The sequence below is a fragment of the Hoplias malabaricus genome, chromosome X2 (assembly GCF_029633855.1).
Source record: "Hoplias malabaricus isolate fHopMal1 chromosome X2, fHopMal1.hap1, whole genome shotgun sequence".
Classification (NCBI taxonomy): domain Eukaryota; kingdom Metazoa; phylum Chordata; class Actinopteri; order Characiformes; family Erythrinidae; genus Hoplias; species Hoplias malabaricus.
The window spans coordinates 21405466-21424584 of NC_089819.1; the positions used below are offsets into that span (position 1 = coordinate 21405466).

General features: G+C 42.4%; 1 protein-coding gene across 1 annotated transcript in view; it reads left to right on the forward strand.

Annotated features, from left to right (window-relative positions):
* Window positions 1-19119, forward strand: part of LOC136676980 (transmembrane protein 8B-like) — a 228200-nt gene that overhangs the window by 200988 nt on the left and 8093 nt on the right. The window contains exons 7-12 of the mRNA XM_066654310.1: window positions 169-265; window positions 2874-2997; window positions 5277-5419; window positions 9733-9911; window positions 10811-10957; window positions 12436-12552. Of these exons, the coding sequence (XP_066510407.1) occupies window positions 169-265; window positions 2874-2997; window positions 5277-5419; window positions 9733-9911; window positions 10811-10957; window positions 12436-12552 (807 nt within the window). The remainder of the gene's footprint in view (window positions 1-168; window positions 266-2873; window positions 2998-5276; window positions 5420-9732; window positions 9912-10810; window positions 10958-12435; window positions 12553-19119) is intronic.

Genomic DNA, 19119 nt, shown 5'->3' on the forward strand with positions numbered 1-19119 from the left:
CTATAAAGAGCCATTACTGTAAAAGAGTGAATATGAAAAACATTCATAAGGTTCTAAAGGCCTATTTGCTACATTGGAGCTTTAGATTTAGAGGGTGTAGGGAAAGAATAAATTCCAGTCGTCTACATCTTCTCTATAACTGTCTTTTTGTGTTATTCTTTATTGTAGTCTTCGGCGAAAGGAGAGAACATGACGGTGTTCGGCTGCCTGAACCACGGAATGCCGATGGCTCTTCGAGACAACTCCTCCGTCAAATGTGAATCTGGTAGGAGAAGCTTAAGAGTCAGCCCCCCAAAGCTCTTTTAAATCCTGTATGGTTAGCGGCTAGAGCCCCCTATTGTCCTTCTGATGGAGAAGAGAGGGAAAAGGAGAAGCAGAGGGATGAGTCAGTGTTGTAACACTTGGTAAAGTGCCAGGAAGGTTTGCTGAATTGTTTTCAAAGGCCCTCATAGCAGCGTTCAATAAGACCAATTTAAAGTGACGAGATTACATGAAAGGGAATGGGAACACATGGGGGCTGTTTAAGGGGAAATGGAGACACTTTGGTGTGTGTTCAGCAGGCCACCTTTGGTGGGCTGAAAATATGGAATCCCAGCTGGTCTTATTCACAACAATGGCATCAGTAAGAGAGATAAGACTGGTGAAAAAGACTGCCCATGGAGAAAGAACTCTGTTATTCTCAGACTTTAAACACTATGTTTGGAACTTTTCTAGTGGGTGGGAAATGTCTGTGGGTGAGAAAGTTGGGCTATTGATCAATATAAAGTGTGTGTCCTAACATTCGTAGACATCTCTCACTACTGTGCACACACAGCTTGTATAATCTCCTTAGACAAGTGTTTCTCAACCCAGGTCCTGGAGGCACCCTGCTCTGCACATTTATTGATTTCCCTTCACTCAGCACACCTGATTCAACTAATCAGTTAATGAACATTTCTTTTCATAGTTGCAGTGGGTGTGGTAAAGCAGGTAAATCACTAAATATGCAGGGCAGGGTGCCTCCAGGAGCAGATTTGACAAAAACACTGACTTAGATTTGAGGTCACCATGCTCAATCCCAGGCATTGTGCTGTGGAGCAATACGAATAGATGTTTTGTGTAACAACTGTGACCCCATCTAATATTTTGGGATGGGTTGGAGTGATGTATATGATCCAGAGCTAATTGTACAACATCAGTTCCCAGAATCTATGTAAAGGGTTTATGGAAAGTAAATAAAGTACAAAGTAATTCCTTTAGTTTCAGAGTAATGATAGAATAAGTGTGTCCCATTTCAAGATGATTACATTGTCCAAAACTTTAGTTTTCAAAGTAAGTTATAGAAAGGGAAAGTCTGTGAGGTAAAACGTGTGTGAAAATTGAACACTATTCAGTCCTGTGATCCTGTAACTCTCTAGAACAAGATGGGAGAACCTGGACTGTTGATGTAGAAGTGAAAGGAGAGACCTATATTCGATCGGTTGTTTGTCTGGTTGATGTTCCAGAGCTGCCACAAGGGGATGACTAGTCCTTTTCCTATGTATAGATTCACAAGTGAATCTGGGGCCAGCTGTAGAAAAGGGCAATGAGACTTGGCCCTTCTCCATGGATATGCCCAGACATGTCCAGCCTATACTGGTTACCCAGGCTAACCCCTGACCTTAGCAACACCAATAAGACTCCAATGACTGGTAGAGTGACAGGGGGCTGTGACCAATCGCAGGCTTGCTTCTGTTCCTCTGATCCAGTGTTAGAGTCAATGGCAGTTATACACAGAAGGTGTGAGGGAGATTGTCTGTTGTTTATCGTTGTTTATTGATGCTTGTCTTCATTTGTTTATCCAGAGATTTAACCACACAAGTCCGAAAACTTTTGTATGTGTGTGTGAGACAATAGACATGTATTGTGTGGACATTTATGGCATCAATCCATGAGCAAACAGCCACAGTGATTGGCTTTTTTGGGTGAACATCCTAAGAATAGTTTGGAGAAAGATCACCCTTCTCCTTTTCGATCCCAGTGTCCTGGGAGCGGATTTGTAGCCATGGGAATTTTTTTTTTTTTTCATCTGACAACTTACATTTACGTTTCGGCATAGCTACTCGATATGAGGGTAGGTACATGCACTTTGCCTGATGTAAACTAGGACTACTGACGTGCAGACTGACCAATTAACAGAGAAGGTTATCGACCAATAACGGTATCTCTACAGTCAGACCGTGCAATCCGAAGATTGTAGGCTACTTCACCATGCCCCCTTCTCACTCAAGCGAACCAATCGGAGTAAGGGAGGGCGGGATGAGTTTGTGAACGAAACGCTTCTCGAAGTTCTATGTAAGCTCTAGAAAAACAAAATCTCGGACGTTTGTGAAATTCCGCCCGGACATTTTTTTAAGTCTAAAAAAGAGGACATGTCCGAGTAAAAGAGGACGTCTGGTCACCCTAGCTAAGTAAGTCACAGAAACAATGTTCTATTTCTATGTAGTACTCTGAAAGCCGCCATTGTTTTCTCAAAGAACCATACACCCAAGTCAAGAACCATTTACACATCATTATTTTTAATATTGGATGCCAATATATTAACTTATTTAGGTCCAGATTTAATAATTCACATTTAAATGCTGGTTAGAAAATGCAGTTAAATTTCTCTTTGGATGCTCCTATTCCAAGACACATTTCAGATTCAAAAGAACAACATTTATATGTACTTGCTTACTGTGTGTATTACAGTGTACAAAACCTTTCAAATTTAAAATAAAACAGATTTTTCAATGAACTGCAGGCTTTTTTATAAATAAAAAATATTTTTATTGACTGTAAATATAAATGATGGAAAGTTATAACTGTAGCAGTAGCTTAATGAAAAATCTCCTGTTTATTAAACAATCTTCCAGAAGCTGTATCAGGGTTTCTCCTCTCCGTAAACACCACCACGAATATCACCAAGCTGCGGATTCCTTACCCACAGACGGGGACCTGGTACCTCAGCCTCAGGTCACTGTGCTCCACAGAGCGAGGGTGAGTTTAATCACACTCACACAGTCACACACACGGATTGACACGTTTCCACAGCCGATCCACAGAAAAACACGTGTATTTGTGGGCTGTGTGATTAACCCAAGTACCCGGACGATACCTGCAGACACACAGAGGACACACTACATTCATTACAGACAGTGACTCAAGGTTAGGTTTGAAGCCACAACCCCAGGATCCTGGAGCTGACAAAGACACTACCTGCAGCACCACCTTGCCGCCTCATGTTTATTTAAAATGACGTTAAAATGAGCTTAGCATGCTTGGGGGAGGACACTAACTGAATATTGCAGCAAAAGCTCATTTCAGGGAGGTACCCCAGGACGTCCTGGAACCTCTGGAACACTTGGGTGTCTGCTATTGTTGGTTTGTCTATAGCATTGCAGTGACTTCTTTGAGAAGATTAGGCAATGTAAAGCCTTCTGTGGAGAATATCACTGTGTGCAAATACTTTAAGTTGATTGGTGGGCTCCTTTGATTCAAGGTATAAAGCTTTTCAACTACGAGGCTGCATAGCTGCCACGCTCAAACAACCCAGGCCCTTCAAACCACTAACACAAATTAGACAGAGAAGTAGAGTTCAGGGAAAGTTTGAGAGCATCGTCTAAAATTGCCAGCAGAAGTGGTTTAGCTTTTGCTAATACAACAGGGAATACACCTCCATATCTACTTCTGAAGCTGTGAAACACTGTCCTTAAACATCAGGTCACCTTTCATCTAGGAGTTTTATCTTGTTTGGAGATTAGGCGGATTCCACAGACATACTTCAACTTCTGAACTCTGCTTCAACTTGGTTGTTTCTCCACTCCAGCTATTCTCAGACTAGAGATTTAAATATGCCCTTCTCTCAAAGTCAGAGATGCATGTTTAAAACAGAAAGAGGGCTTATATTCTGCATTACAATCTGTGAAGTTTTCTTAAATCAGTCTCATAGGAACTGTTTTATAATGTGTAACTTGGTAACACTTTACTGTGGGTCATCATTCAGATATCTACATGACCCCTGCATAAACCTACATTCACACCTATAAAGACATGCCCCTAGACTGTTAGCCATCACAACATTTTCTATGGTGAGGAGACATAAAGGGGACATATTAGAGCAAAACCATTATTTGCTCAATGCATGTGCATATTCATTTGGGAATATGCAGCCTACCGACAAACAAACTGAAACAAGGCCACCCAGGCATTTTTTGTGGGCTGCTTAAGTCAGTAAACATGGGATAAAAAGAGTCATTCTGATTTTGTGCTGCTTTTACATGAAGTGCAGACATTTTTTTATTTGTCCCGCCTCCTAATCTGAGTCTCTCCAATCACAGCGCTGGACCTGAATATTTGTGATTGCACAAAGATGAGGTTAAACAGAGCAAAAGAAAACACAACCAAAACAGATAAATTAAAGCAGTGAATATATATGGAGAAAAAGATGGAGAAGAAAGAGAACTGAGTGAAAATAGCTAAAACCCCAAGCTTCTGCTCCCCACTCCTGGGCTCTCGCACTGAACTGAGTTGTTTTTTATTTATTCATTCATTCATTATCTGTAACCGCTTATCCAATTCAGGGTCACGGTGGGTCCAGAGCCTACCTGGAATCATTGGGCGCAAAGCGGGAATACACCCTGGAGGGGGCGCCAGTCCTTCACAGGGCAACATACACACTCACACACTCACGGTCACTTTTGAGTCGCCACCTACCAACATGTGTTTTTGGACTGTGGGAGAAAACCGGAGCACCCAGAGGAAACCCACGCAGACACAGGGAGAACACACCAAACACCTCACAGACAGTCACCCGGAGGAAACCCACACAGACACAGGGAGAACACACCAAACACCTCACAGACAGTCACCCGGAGGAAACCCACACAGACACAGGGAGAACACACCAAACACCTCACAGACAGTCACCCGGAGGAAACCCACACAGACACAGGGAGAACACACCAAACACCTCACAGACAGTCACCCGGAGGAAACCCACACAGACACAGGGAGAACACACCAAACACCTCACAGACAGTCACCCGGAGGAAACCCACACAGACACAGGGAGAACACACCAAACACCTCACAGACAGTCACCCGGAGGAAACCCACACAGACATAGGGAGAACACACCAAACCAGAGCACCCAGAGCAGGAATCGAACCCAAAACCTCCAGGTCCCTGGAGCTGTGTGACTGCAACACTACCTGCTGCGCCACCGTGCCGCCCTTTTTTTATTTTATTTAATTACTTAATTTTTTTATGTGTTGCAGGTTTGAGGTGTGCACTAATATAACAGCAGAAGTGTATCTCCGCTCATACCTGACCCCCTGCATCAACGACTGTGGAACATATGGCCAGTGCAAGCTTCTCCGCACCAATAACTATCTGTACGCTGCATGCGAGTGCAAAGCAGGTAAGCTTAAACCTCACATTTGTTTTATAGGGATTATAGTAATTATTACCCTGTTTTACATCATTGATACATGAATACATATAAATGCAGATTAAAAACATTTATTAATTTGTCTTATGGCCTACAGACCTACAGACCACCCACTGGTGACACAAGTCTTCAGTTGCACAAACAGAAAAGTACTGACTAATAGATTATTGACCTGTCAGAGGCAGTTGTGCGTAACCCTATGGCCATTATCCCCAATGGCAAGTGTCAGCCAGATGTGTATAAATCCTTCTAGCAGTTGTATTCAAGATCCAGGTCTGATCAGTTAATGATTCTGTGAGTCACTACAATCAAATCCTCACAGAAATTAGCTGCTTCAGGTCCAAGTATAAGTCCCAATGTTCGGTTACATCTACATTTATTTGGACGTTGAATAAATGGTTATAATGGAGTCTGGAGGAAGTTGTAGTCATGTGTAAAGTGCTGAAATAATATCTTTTTAACTTTACTTTCTTTTAGTTTTGACATTTAAAAAAAGCTAATCACCAATGTGTCGATGCAGAAAATGCAAATCATTCTGTGACTGTAATTATATAACTACATATTTACATTTAAATCGCACATCAAAATGGCAGCAGTCAAGGGTTACACTCGCCCCAGACTGTAAAGCTAGGAATTATCTTTGGAAATGGTTTTTGGGAGAACAATATCTATTTCATTGTCTTGCATTTCTCTCCACCCATTGCAATCAGTTTAAAGGTTAATGTGATTTTAATTTGCTAGATATTTCGCAATTTTACCATAATCGTCCCTCTCCGCAGTCGAACGCCAATCAGGGATAATTGGCAGGTTAAGTTGGACCATTCTGCCACACGTATGTCACTCATATCTCCGCATGAATAGGAGATCATGAATCAAACAGTTGCTTAATTAGAGGATGTACGATAATGCTGGGAAATATGCTAATCACTGCCTCTCAATTACTTCCCCATTATGGATGATTCTCAATGTTCGCTTTATTTTCTTCTCTCTGGATTGTGGATCGCTGTCAGTGTCTTCTGTACCATAGGCACATCCACAGCCTTTAATGAATATTTGAGGGGGCAAATATGTGGTGTTGAAATTATTTCCCTTTAAATTTCTCTCTGATACTTTCACCCACACCGTTTTCTTCTCGAGTGATGATCATTTTTATAACACTCTGTCAAACTTCAGTCAGAGTTTGGTTCTGAAATGAGCTTATGTACGTGCTCCTGCTTGGTGATGTGGTCTATACAATCTCAGGTGTTGCCTAAGCCTCTGAAACTTGGAGTTCATAATTGCTCTCATTCTTTCTGGGTGGGTGAGCCATCCTACCATCGCCCTCCAGAGTAGTATGACGGTGCTGGACGGTTAGCATTCTCCTCCAAGCAGGTTGAGCCATCCAGTGGCTTTGTTGTTTGTCAGTAGGTTGTTGTGAATGTCTGTAAGCACATGTGTGTTTGTTCTCACTGCCTCAGGTTGCTGGAACTGTCTGTGATTGGGTATGTGCTAGATATCAGGGTGGACCTGATGATATCTCATGATTATGGAAAATATTAGAATAAAATTGCTACAAAGAAGAAGAAAAGAATACATATCTCCATATATGTTTGGTGTTGATTAGGCCGGCACAATCAGAGAGTAGCTCTTCTGGGTTGTGTTTGCTTGTATTTCCAGTGTGAGGAAAGGGTAGGCGAGAAAAAGAGCGCAATGCACCTCTTTCCTCACTGTGTTTACATCACTGCAGGCTTTCAGGATCCAATCTATATTTATGAAGCTGTTTACAATAAGCCACAGATGAGCTCGCAAATGTGCGCTGGACTGTGTGCTTCTCTTGTTCTGCTGTTTGTGGAGGTTGTGTAGGTAATTTAAGGGCGTGTAGATGCTTGTGATGAGGACTGCATGTGTGCGTTTGAGTGGAGGAGTCTGTGTGTGTGTGTGTGTGTGTGTGTGTGTTTGTATGGTTTTTTTGTTAGCCCAGCAAGATTCCACACTCTAGGTCCAAATAAAAAATAGACTTCTAGTCAGATAGAGGGCTATAAAGCCCACCAGCATTGGACTCTGGAGTAGGGGAACTGGTGGCTGATGGGTTTATACCCTACTAGCTTGTACTTGGCAATGGAAATGGCTAAAGTAGTGTAGCATGTTAGCTATAGCTGAAATCAGCACCACAGTTGGAATCCTGTTGTATTGTTTAGTGCTTTTCTATTGTGTATGTGTGTTGTGAACACAGCTTGAGCGATAGTAGCACATTAACAGGTATCACTTATTAAAAAAGGTGTACTTTTGGACAAATGTTTTTAGGGCGAATCCCATTTCTCCCATTACCCCTAGCATTCGCTTTTATCTAGTGTCTCATGTCTTATCAGGATAGAGGTATAGGGTGAAGTGTTATGGCTATACCACCCTTCAAACTGATTTTTCAGAGGCTTACTTCAAAATGTTACGAATGCCTTATGAATCACTGGAAATATGGCCATGCAAGCAACCAAAAAAAATCATAAGTATTTTCTTCTTTAAAACCTAAGATAATCATTGTATTCTAATATTAAAGTAGATTTGAAATCTTATCATTTGAACTTCATTACAAGCATAAAACATTAGTTGTATTCTGATGTCTCAGGCTCGTGTGCAAAATCACAACTCAAAATGGTTCTGGAGGCAGTATTACCTTTGAGGCAGAGCGAATGTAATTGTTTACCAGCCAAAAAGGCAGGGATCAGTGTGATTGGTTAGAACATACTAGGCAGACATTTTCAGATACTGGTAAAGCTCCACCTAGGACCTTGAGGTATCCCTGCAATGAATGTGGAAAAATAAATTCACTGTAAATGTTTCTTTTCTTTTTTTTACTGTAGACTTCATAGTTTGTTGGAAGTGTTGCAAAAATTTCAGTATTTTTATATTTTTTTTTTGATTGAACAGAGGATAAAGGAACTGCCTCTGAGGAAGCTGCAGAATGTTATAATGCTCTGCTGCCTCACAAGCAGTAGTCATAGCTCAAACATGCCATACTTCTTCAAAATCTGCCTCAGAAGCAGCAGAGAAATCAAAGAATTCTTCAAAGACAGTTACATGACAGCAAATCTAAATATTGAGAATTATAAGACAGACCTTAATTTACAGTAATTATAAAAAAGAAAATTATGTTGCAATAAGGGCGGCACGGTGGCGCAGCAGGTAGTGTTGCAGTCACACAGCTCCAGGGACCTGGAGGTTGTGGGTTCGATTCCCGCTCCGGGTGACTGTCTGTGAGGAGTGTGGTGTGTTCTCCCTGTGTCTGTGTGGGTTTCCTCTGGGTGACTGTCTGTGAGGAGTGTGGTGTGTTCTCCCTGTGTCCACGTGGGTTTCCTCTGGGTGACTGTCTGTGAGGAGTGTGGTGTGTTCTCCCAGTGTCCGTGTGGGTTTCCTCCAGGTGACTGTCTGTGAGGAGTGTGGTGTGTTCTCCCTGTGTCCATGTGGGTTTCCTCTGGGTGACTGTCTGTGAGGAGTTTGGTGTGTTCTCCCAGTGTCCGTGTGGGTTTCCTCCGGGTGCTCCGGTTTCCTCCCACAGTCCAAAAACACACGTTGGTAGGTGGATTGGCGACTCAAAGTGTCCGTAGGTGTGAATGTGTGTGTGTGTGTGTGTGTTGCCCTGTGAAGGACTGGCGCCCCCTCCAGGGTGTATTCCCGCATTGCGCCCAATGATTCCAGGTAGGCTCTGGACCCACCGTGACCCTGAACTGGATAAGTGTTACAGATAATAAATGAATGAATGTTGCAATATTTATTTCTTCAAAAGACTTTCTGCCGGTCACAGCAGACAAACACGAGTTTAGGCAGAGATTTGCCCATTTATGGTGCTCACAACATGTCAGGTTTATTCCAGCCTTTTGGCTGGTAACCAATTAAATTTGTTTGGCATAGCTGGCTTCAGAATCATTTTGAGAAGCCGTTTTGCACACAAGCATTTCTCAGTAGTTAGCTAATAACTTTCCAGTTCCACCTTAAATGCTGAAGCAATTACATTCTGGTACCTGAGACTACTGCAATATTTAAGGTTGAAATAGTATCTTCAAAGAAAAATCTCACTCTTCTGATATCACTGCAGACTGGGTTGTATCATTTAACAACTACACCTTTAGCTGAGTTCCCAGGAGCACGGTGACATTCAAAAAGGTACAGGGGTATAAATAAAAAAAAAAAATGGAATCTGACCTAAATATGCAAGCTTAGTGATTAAGAATGTGAACTTAAGAATGTGACTTTTGACTTATGGGCCTTTTGGAAAAGGCGTTCCTTCATGGTGTTTGTCCTTGTCCTAGGCTGGGACGGCTGGGGATGCACAGATAACACTGAAGCTTATTCGTATGGATTCCAGCTGCTGTCCACCCTGCTGCTGTGTCTCAGTAACCTGATGTTTGTTCCGCCCGTGGCCATAGCCATAAGGAGCCATTATCTGTTGGAGGCGTCCGTCTACATCTTCACCATGTTCTTCTCCACTGTGAGTGCCCTGTGGATAGTGCAATGTCTCTGCTCGGTTAAACCAGCGTAGAGTTTCGACTATAGATCAGATCAGCACCACTTTTGGAATAGTAGAGTTTGCAGTGAGGCATTCTTATGTCCAGCTTATTGCTGAGCTTTATCGTTTTACCTTGTCTTTACACACACACACGGCAAAAAAAAAATACTGAATAGTAGTTCATATTTATATTAATATTTTATATAAATAAGCATACATTTTATATAGAATAAAATGAGAATAGTCATTTTTAAAATAATGCAACATTTACCATGAAATAACAAAACAGTGGGAGAATGAATTAATTATAAAATGAATATTATACAGGGCGGCATGGTGGCACAGCAGGTAGTGTCGCAGTCACACAGCTACAGGGACCTGGAGGTTGTTGGTTCGATTCCCGCTCCGGGTGACTGTCTATGAGGAGTTGGAGTGTTCTCCCCATGTCCGCGTGGGTTTCCTCCGGGTGCTCCGGTTTTCTCCCACAATCCAAAAACACACGTTGGTAGGTGGATTGGCAACTCAAAAGTGTCCGTATGTATGTGTGTGTGCGTGTCTGTGTTGCCCTGTGAAGGACTGGCGCCCCCTCCAGGGTGTGTTCCCGCCTTGTGCCCAATGATTCCAGGTAGGCTCTGGACCCACTGTGACCCTGAATTGCATAAGGGTTACAGATAATGAATGAATGAATAGTATACATTACACAAAACATGCTTTACAACATATTAGATCTCCTAATACATACAGCTTGTAGCACTTTCCAGAATATTAAGGCTCTTCTGCTATGCCCTAGATACATGCCCTTTTTTTTAAAAGGGTTTTAGTTTGTTTGTGTTCTACACTGAACATATTCTGGTCCCCCACTCTCTTTTGGCGTCCTGTAGTTCTACCATGCCTGCGATCAGCCCGGGATCGTTGTTTTCTGCATTATGGAGTACGACGTCCTGCAGTTCTGTGATTTCCTCGGCTCCCTCATGTCCGTGTGGGTCACTGTCATCGCTATGGCCAGACTCAAGTCCATCATCAAACAGGTAACAGTCACTGGGTGGGTTTAGACTGTGCACAAATCAAATTAACCCCAAACGCATTCAGTGATGTTGACAGCTGAGCTCTGGGGTGGCCAGTCCATTCTTAGTTATGTTTCTCCAGCCTGAGTTCACACAGTGGACAGAAACACTTACAGATGTGTTCATTTTCTCCAGTTTCTTTTTTGCTCCTGAACAAGTGGATCTCCTCAGAGATATCTGCTGAAAAATGAGCACCTCATACTAAAAAGATGTTTTGATTGGAAATGAAATAAATGAAGGGTCTCTTATTTAGAAGAGTATTATAAATATGAATGCTAGCAATCTGTTACACTTCCCAGCAATCACAGTGCATTTAAAGGTAAATCTGTGTGTGTGTGTGTGTGTGTGTGTGTGTATGTGTGTGTGTGTTACAGAGAGAGAGAGAGAGACAGAGGGAGAGAGAGAGGGGGGGGTGGAGAGAGAGAGAGAGAGAGAGAGAGAGAGAGAGAGAGAGAGACAGAGGGAGAGAGAGAGGGGGGGTGGAGAGAGAGAGAGAGAGAGAGAGAAAGAAAGAAAGAAAGAAAGAGAGAGAGAGGGAGAGAGAGAGATAGGGAAGGAGAGAGAAAGAGAAAGAGAGAGAGAGAGAGAGAGAGAGAGCATCGACCATTTCTTTGCTTTACTTGTTAGCTGCTCCCCAGACTAGATCAGTCAGGAGGGAGAAAGAATTAAAGAGAAAAAGAATGAGGAGGGAAAGCATTAGATTAATGTGCGGGCTTCTAAGACACAATGTGTGTGTGTTGGTGTGCGTATGTGTGTGTTTGCAAATGCACAGTCACTTATCTTGCCCTCCCTGGGTGGAGCCAGATGTCCAGAAGATTGCAACGATTGCCTTTTAAATCCTGAGTTTAAGGTTAGATTTAGGTTTAGATGTAGTATTACTTGACTATAGTGATCCAGAGGTTCATGGAAGAGCATGTATAAGTGTGTACATTTATGAATTTGTATAACCATCATTGTGGGGACCTCATGTCCTTATGATAATTCAACAGCATGTCTTGCCCCTGCAGTGAAATTTGAATTCAACTCAAAGTCAAGGTTTAAGATCAGTATTATTGTATGCACTGTAAGTCCTCAGAAGTATAGTCCGACCATATGCTGTGTGTATCTGAGAAGGGGTGGAAGACATTGTACGTACAGCAGCTGCATTTCTCCAGGGAGAATGTGTAAGAGGGTGTGTGTGTTTTTGCTGAGAGCAGCAGTATGTGGGCACTAATCAAATCACCCATCTCACATCAGCAGCAGTGTCTGGCAGGACTGGTGGGGGGAAGATGGGGTGGGCGAAGGGGAGGGTGGGCAACTTTATAAGAAGCTACCTCCACTGTCTGTCTGGCTGAAGGTAGGCCCAGCAGGCTGGCCTTAATTGGAAGACATGTGGATATGTTTAACCCAGTCTAGGACCCAGTTTAAGGCATTCTCTTTCTTCCTCTCTCTCTCTTTACTAGGTGCTCTACCTGCTGGGGGCCATGTCTCTGTCTATGGCCCTGCAGCTGGATCGCCACGGCCTCTGGAACCTGCTCGGCCCCAGCCTCTTTGCCTTAGGCATAATGGCCATCGCCTGGGTAAGACCCTCAGTAACACAGCTGAGCTGCTCAATCATTCATGGCCTAGCTGTCAGGACACCGTAAAGCTTCTGGAGTAGTGTTTTAGCAGCAATGTACGGCAAGCCTTTCCTCGTCGCCTTCACTTCTCTGGAAGGCAAGCTTTCTAAGAAAAGGATGCATTTGTTTCAACTTTTATGAGCTGTTACAGGAATCATCTCCTACATGGTACTTGCATTTTATTAAGCTTTCACCAAACAATCCACTTATACCAGTCACAATTGCTTTCCATCACCATATTCCAACCCGAGTGGCACAGTGGCACAGCAGTAGGGCTGATGCCAAACAGCTCCAGGTTCCATCCTCGCCTCAGGTCACTGTCTGCGAGGACAGGAATTTCCAACCTCTCTTTATCCATGAAATCCTGTTTCTGTCACTGGACCTTCATTTTCCATTTTGTCACAAGCATCTTGGCAGCTCCATTATTTTGAAGCCTACCCCTGACCAGTGAACAGTTGAGCTGAAGTCTTAATAATTGAATATGAATTTCAGGGACATTATTTTGCACTGGACAGTCCTTCCTCTGCCCTGTGAAGGTCTGGCGCCCCCTCCAGGGTGTGCTCCTGTCTTGCGCCCAATGATTCCAGGTATGCTCTGGACCCCACCGCGACCCTGAACTGGATAAGGGTTACAGATAATGAATGAATGAATGAATTTCTTCTGTGTTCTGTAGAAGTGTACAAAATTGAAAACCATCCAGTGGACTCAGAGGATTCGGATTTTTGTCCATAATGCATGTTACAAGTGACCAAATCTGAATTTTATGGTGAAAATCAAGTTTTTTTTAGGGACAAAAGGCAAGAAACTCCGGCCTGGAATGCACTAAAAGAAAATATTTTTAATGTACTTTATTTTTTACTTTGTTTTTTAACGTCAAATGGTTGCTTAAAATTAAATCATCTACATCAAGATATAATTTGAGAACACGTTACATATATTATCTCTGGATGTAGATGATTTAATTTCCCATTGAAGTTATTTCAGAGTGTCTTTTTTACTCAGTGTGGCAATAAAGCCTACAGATATGGCTTGAATGTGATCTGAATTTATAAGGTCATTGCAGATTTGCAGACTCCAGAAAACCTGACCTGCTCATATCAGATATACTCAGGAACCAGATCTGAGCTGCCTTTCTGAACAAGGTCTTAGTAATTTAAGCAGTGTAACAATTGATATGCACTCAAGGAAGCTGAATAGTCATAATCTCACTTAGTTGCCTCGCCAGCGGCAAGGACTACCAGCCAAGGCTCTTGCATAGTAGGACATTCAGAGATATAGAATGGAAATGAAACAGGTGTTGTTTTGAGGTCAGGAAACTTCAGCCAGAGTGAAAAATAGGTTTCTGTATTTGGAAAGACTTGGCAGGACATTGCCTCCATGCTAAAAAAGGCATGGCAGATTCAGACATTTTTCATGGTTTCACAGCTGCCAGAGCTGAGTCACATCAGAAACGAGTTGTAGACTAAAGTTTAGACACATAGCTGACTGAAAACAGAGCAAGACAAATATGTATTGTGTCATAATTGCTTATGTGGTGGAAATAGCTTGAAGCTTATGGCAGTTTTGATCTTTTTGTGCTGGCTAGCATTAGCCTTTTCTTGACCCCATTGCCTGGAGCGTGCTGTACATGTTCATTTGCGATGTGTTGGGTCATTCTGGGTCAGGCAATCCAGCTTGTTGTCTATTCCTGGGACATGCTGTGGACATATTGTTGGGATATTGTGGCATGCGTTTATCTTGGCTAGGGTGCTAGCTAAGATAAACAGAGGGCCCTGACATTACCTTATCCAGATGGTATTAGTCATGCCCTTATAGTTCCATTACCAGTCAGCTTGTTCTTTTTCGTTAACTCTTCTCCGGGCCATAATGTATTTCCTGAAGTGAGTAGATAAAAAATAATGGGTGCTGGGAGAGGAAGGGGCTTAGCTGTAGCCTCTGACACTGGAGTGCGGTGTGAACATTGGCTTTAGAGAAGCCTCCTTTGAGTCGAACTGTGGCGGATATGTGGAGGATAAAGTGGAGAAGAGTGGAGAAGAGCAAGAGACGACACTGATGAGCATGAATCACTTGCTAAATGTAGCTAGCCAGACTTTCTGATCGATTTACAGAAGGACAAGAGATTGGTGTGTGTCTGCTGTTCTTGGAAGACGGAGACTAGAGAAGAGAAAGCAAAATAACAGATATTTTCAGTGTGATTGCTGTTCTCCCACTAACACCACCCCCCCACCACACACACACACACACACACACACACACCTCGGTGTTTGTATGAAAAACATGAGGCGTAAATGAGGTTTTGAATAAAGTATAGGCACCCGGCACCCAGCAGGCAACAGACATTTCATTACATGAAAATGGATGAGCTCATACATACAGAAAAGGGGGAGTGTTGTTTTTTAAGCATTGCAGCAGCTGTGACTCACATTAAGACGCAAAATATTGATGCAACACATTCATAGGATGATGGGAAAGTAGTACTTTCTGGTTATTAATCATGATTAGATCTGTAGATATATAAATACATACATTATGTCTGAATTTTTCTAGCTACATGCCCATAGGTTCTTTATATCTTCTTCTGTCTTTTAACTTTTGAATCCACTGTTTTGTGATGTCACAAAGCCAACACAATCACATACATCCTGAACCGCTTCCTGTGCGAGGCACAATACGGGACAGACAATCAGAACAGAAGTGCGTTTACATATGTCAGTCTTAAAGACACAAAAAGAGGGGTTGGAAAATGGTAATCAACAAATGAATCATGAACTTTTGGAACATAAAATTGGAAATGTCTTTATATGTAAACAATAAAACACAAGGATTATGTTTCAGAACCCTGCAACAGACCACAGCCCTGTCAGGGGTGTGTTCCTGCTTTGTGTTCAGTGATACCATCTACACTCCAGACCCACTCTGACCCCTGGACAGGAAGAAGCTGTTACAACAGATGAATGACTGAATAAATGAAAGTCAAAATGTCTTCTGCACCAGTGGATAAATGCTAAGATGGAGGAAGCAGGACTCACTCAGAGTCAGTGAATGTGAAAATGTTAATGTCAGTCAAAATGTCTATTTTTCTAAATTAGTTCTTCCACATTTCCCTCTTTATCAAAAGCAGTCTATAGAAATGCTTAATTTTCTCAAACTATATGCTAACATTTTAATTTCCAATCACTGTGGAAAAAACAGCCTTCCATCTCCAAACATTTCAGGAGAAGGAAAACACTTATTTTTCAATGTAATTCCAAACCATCCATCCATTCATTCATTATCTGTAACTGCTTATCCAGTACAGGGTCGCGGTGGGTCCAGAGCCTACCTGGAATCATTGGGCGCAAGGCGGGAATACACCCTGGAGGGGGCGCCAGTCCTTCACAGAGCAACACACACACATTCACTCACACACTCACACCTACGGACACTTTTGAGTCGCCAATCCACCTACCAACGTGTGTTTTTGGACTGTGGGAGGAAACCGGAGCACCCGGAGGAAACCCACGTGGACACAGGGAGAACACACCAAACTCCTCACAGAATTCCAAACCAGGTTGAGATAAAATATTGCCATCTGTGTCTATTACTCAATCAACCACTCCATCAGTAAGACATCAGTGAGCAGTAAGACAGTAGCTGTTAGAGATAATGAATTAAAGATCGAGGATGCAGGACAGTTGATCAGTGATACTGTGGGAGTGTAAAACACAGGGCATGATCAGGGCAACAGCAGGGAGAGCATCAGGAACACAGCATCTCATTGCAGAGAAAGAATACCAGAGAGCAAGGTAAAACAAGGGGGCAATGGATTAGTAGATTAATGGAAAAACCAGGGGAGAAAGCCATCCACAGACGAAGTGAGCAATCCAGCAAAAGAAAGGCAACATACATGAGAGAGAGAGAGAGAGAGAGAGAGAGAGAGAGAGAGAGAGAAATAAAAAAAAGGTGTAATAATGGTCATAAGACAGAGTTAATACAAAATTGTGGTAATATGTAACCTTTGTAGCATGCATGTGGATGATTAACCAGAATCATACATGAAAACATAGACTTTCAGTTTAAATTGAAAGATTGAGATTGTGCCTGAGCCCCAAACACTAACAGGGAGGCTACTGCAGTGAAGTGGAGCATTTTTCCTGCACTGATTTTCCTAAGAGTAGACCGGCTGCCTGTGAGCGAATAGTAAGTGACGGGTGATAGGGTATGAGATGTTCAGTGAGAAAACCAGTGGGGTATCCATGTGAGACTGTGTCTGGGACTTCCCACCACTACACACATTTCTGGATGCTAAAGACAGTGTAGTATTTGCATATTACTTTTACACACATTTGCCCAAATACTTTAAATAATTTCTAGATTACGTATTAGTTCTTTTACTGTTTACTGTCCTATGATGTGTTGTTTAAAGTGGGCTACACGTCACTTCATTGGTACTGATTCAGTGTAGTTCTTGCCACAAGGGAAATTAAAGCTTTGCTTTTTGGACATTTCTGGATTTTTTTCTCAAATATTTCATTCTGCCATTGGCTGACTCTGTGGATGCAGAACCCAAATTCACAGGACACTTTTTTGATATGCTATATGACCAACTTCCCATTGGGAAAACTTGCCCTTGATACAATATTGCGGCTTTTAAGATGGCCGCCATGTCATAGCCTTAAAGTTAGCCCCCCTCACCCATTACTTGCAGGGTAATCAGATACAAGTGTGTCCTGTGACTTTCGACTCACCCTGTATATGAAATTTCAAGGCTAACTACTGACACGTGTTAGCGCTAGGTTAATCATCAGAGATCAAAGACAGGCATGAGTTAATGCTTTTAATTGATATCTTCATTCTTCTTTTTTTCCATTTTCATCCCACACTAACATATCTCGGGTGACCAGACATCCCGTTTCCCGTCTGGATTTGGCTGCGGAGGGTTAAGCTCCCTCTAGTGATCCACAGGCCCATCCACCTGAATAAAATTCATTACGACACCTACAGGCAGGAAAGAGAATAACAGCCTTTAAATGCAGGAGCTTGGCACTTAAGGGTACAAGCAGGGTAGGAGGTCACAGCAATTAAATGACAGGCACCTAGCACTTCTAGTGTTAAACATCATCAGTTTCCTCTCACTTTTCTACTTGTTTAATATCTTTACACACAATAGTTATTGTGATTGATCTGAAATGGACAATATATATTTTTAAAGCAATACCTAATTCCTTAATTCTCATGTTTGCACTTTGCACAAGTGATTTTACATTTAAAAATGTGTTTTTTCTTTTCATGGACCGTTACGATTTGTAGTTATAAACAGTGGGCCATGAGGTACAAAATGCTGAGACCCTCTGTCAACAGCAAACACCCACCCTACGTATATAGGCTTTAACTGATTTAGAATCAGAGTTGCATTGTGGTGCAAAAGGTAGTGTCATTGTTACAAGGGACCTGGGGTTGTGGGTTTGAGCCCCAGTTTGGGAGTCACTGTCTGTATGGGTTTCCTCCCGCAGTCGAAATTCACACGTTGGTACATGGATAACATGTCCATAGGTGTGGTGCCCTGTAATGTGGTTCCCGCTTTGTGTGCAGTGACCCTGAACTGGAAAGGTGGTTACAGGCAATGAATGAATGAATGCTTTAGCATCACAATTCATGGAATGGTTAAATGAGCATGTACTTTTAACAACCAGCTTCGAAAAAAAAAAAATCTGGCATCAGAAATTATCTCTCCCTAAACATGTCTCAAAACATCTTTCCAGTTTGCAATATTTTTGGTTTGTTTGCATTTATTTGTGTTTGTATCAATGAATAGTGAAAATCTTAATTCATTGCGCCTCAGAAACCACCGCAACAGCACCATCTGAATAGGGTGTGCTTATCTTTTGAGGATCATTAATATCAGCTTGTTTATGGCATTGTTTCAGCCGGGTCTAGCGTGGTGAATGTGCAGAGACGAGCTCAAATTAGATCAGCGGAGCAGAGCAGAGGGCTGCAGTCGTGTAGAAGCACGAATGTGACAGAAAGAGGAGGAGGATGGAGAGACAAATTAGGGTTGAACAAGAAGGAGAGAGAGAGAGAGAAAAGAGACAAAACAGAGAGAGATGTGTGGTAAATTAGCATTGCCACTGTTACTGGGGAGTACAAGCTGAGCTGTCTACACAGGCAGCAATTGTTTTCAGCATGGAACTGTGAGAAAATGCTTTCGATTTGAGGCACAAAACGCCAGAATTCTGACATGCCAAGTGTCAAGGAAGCATTGATTCCTGCATCATTCGATCAATATCCATTCTCCTCCTCAAAGCCCTCACCAAGGTGAGAGATGAAGTCCATTTTACTGAAGTATGTCTTTTCAGAATATTTACTGGGTATACAAATTTATTACACTACTCTGCCCTGGGTCACGTTTTATTCAAGCTCATGGATGAAGGACACTTATTCTTACCTTTTATTGTGAAATGCAACCATTTCTAATCAATGAGATAGAAGGCTGGAAATTGAGATGAATGTCCACGAGCTTCTGTTCAGCAGGCAGTATGTGTTCATTAG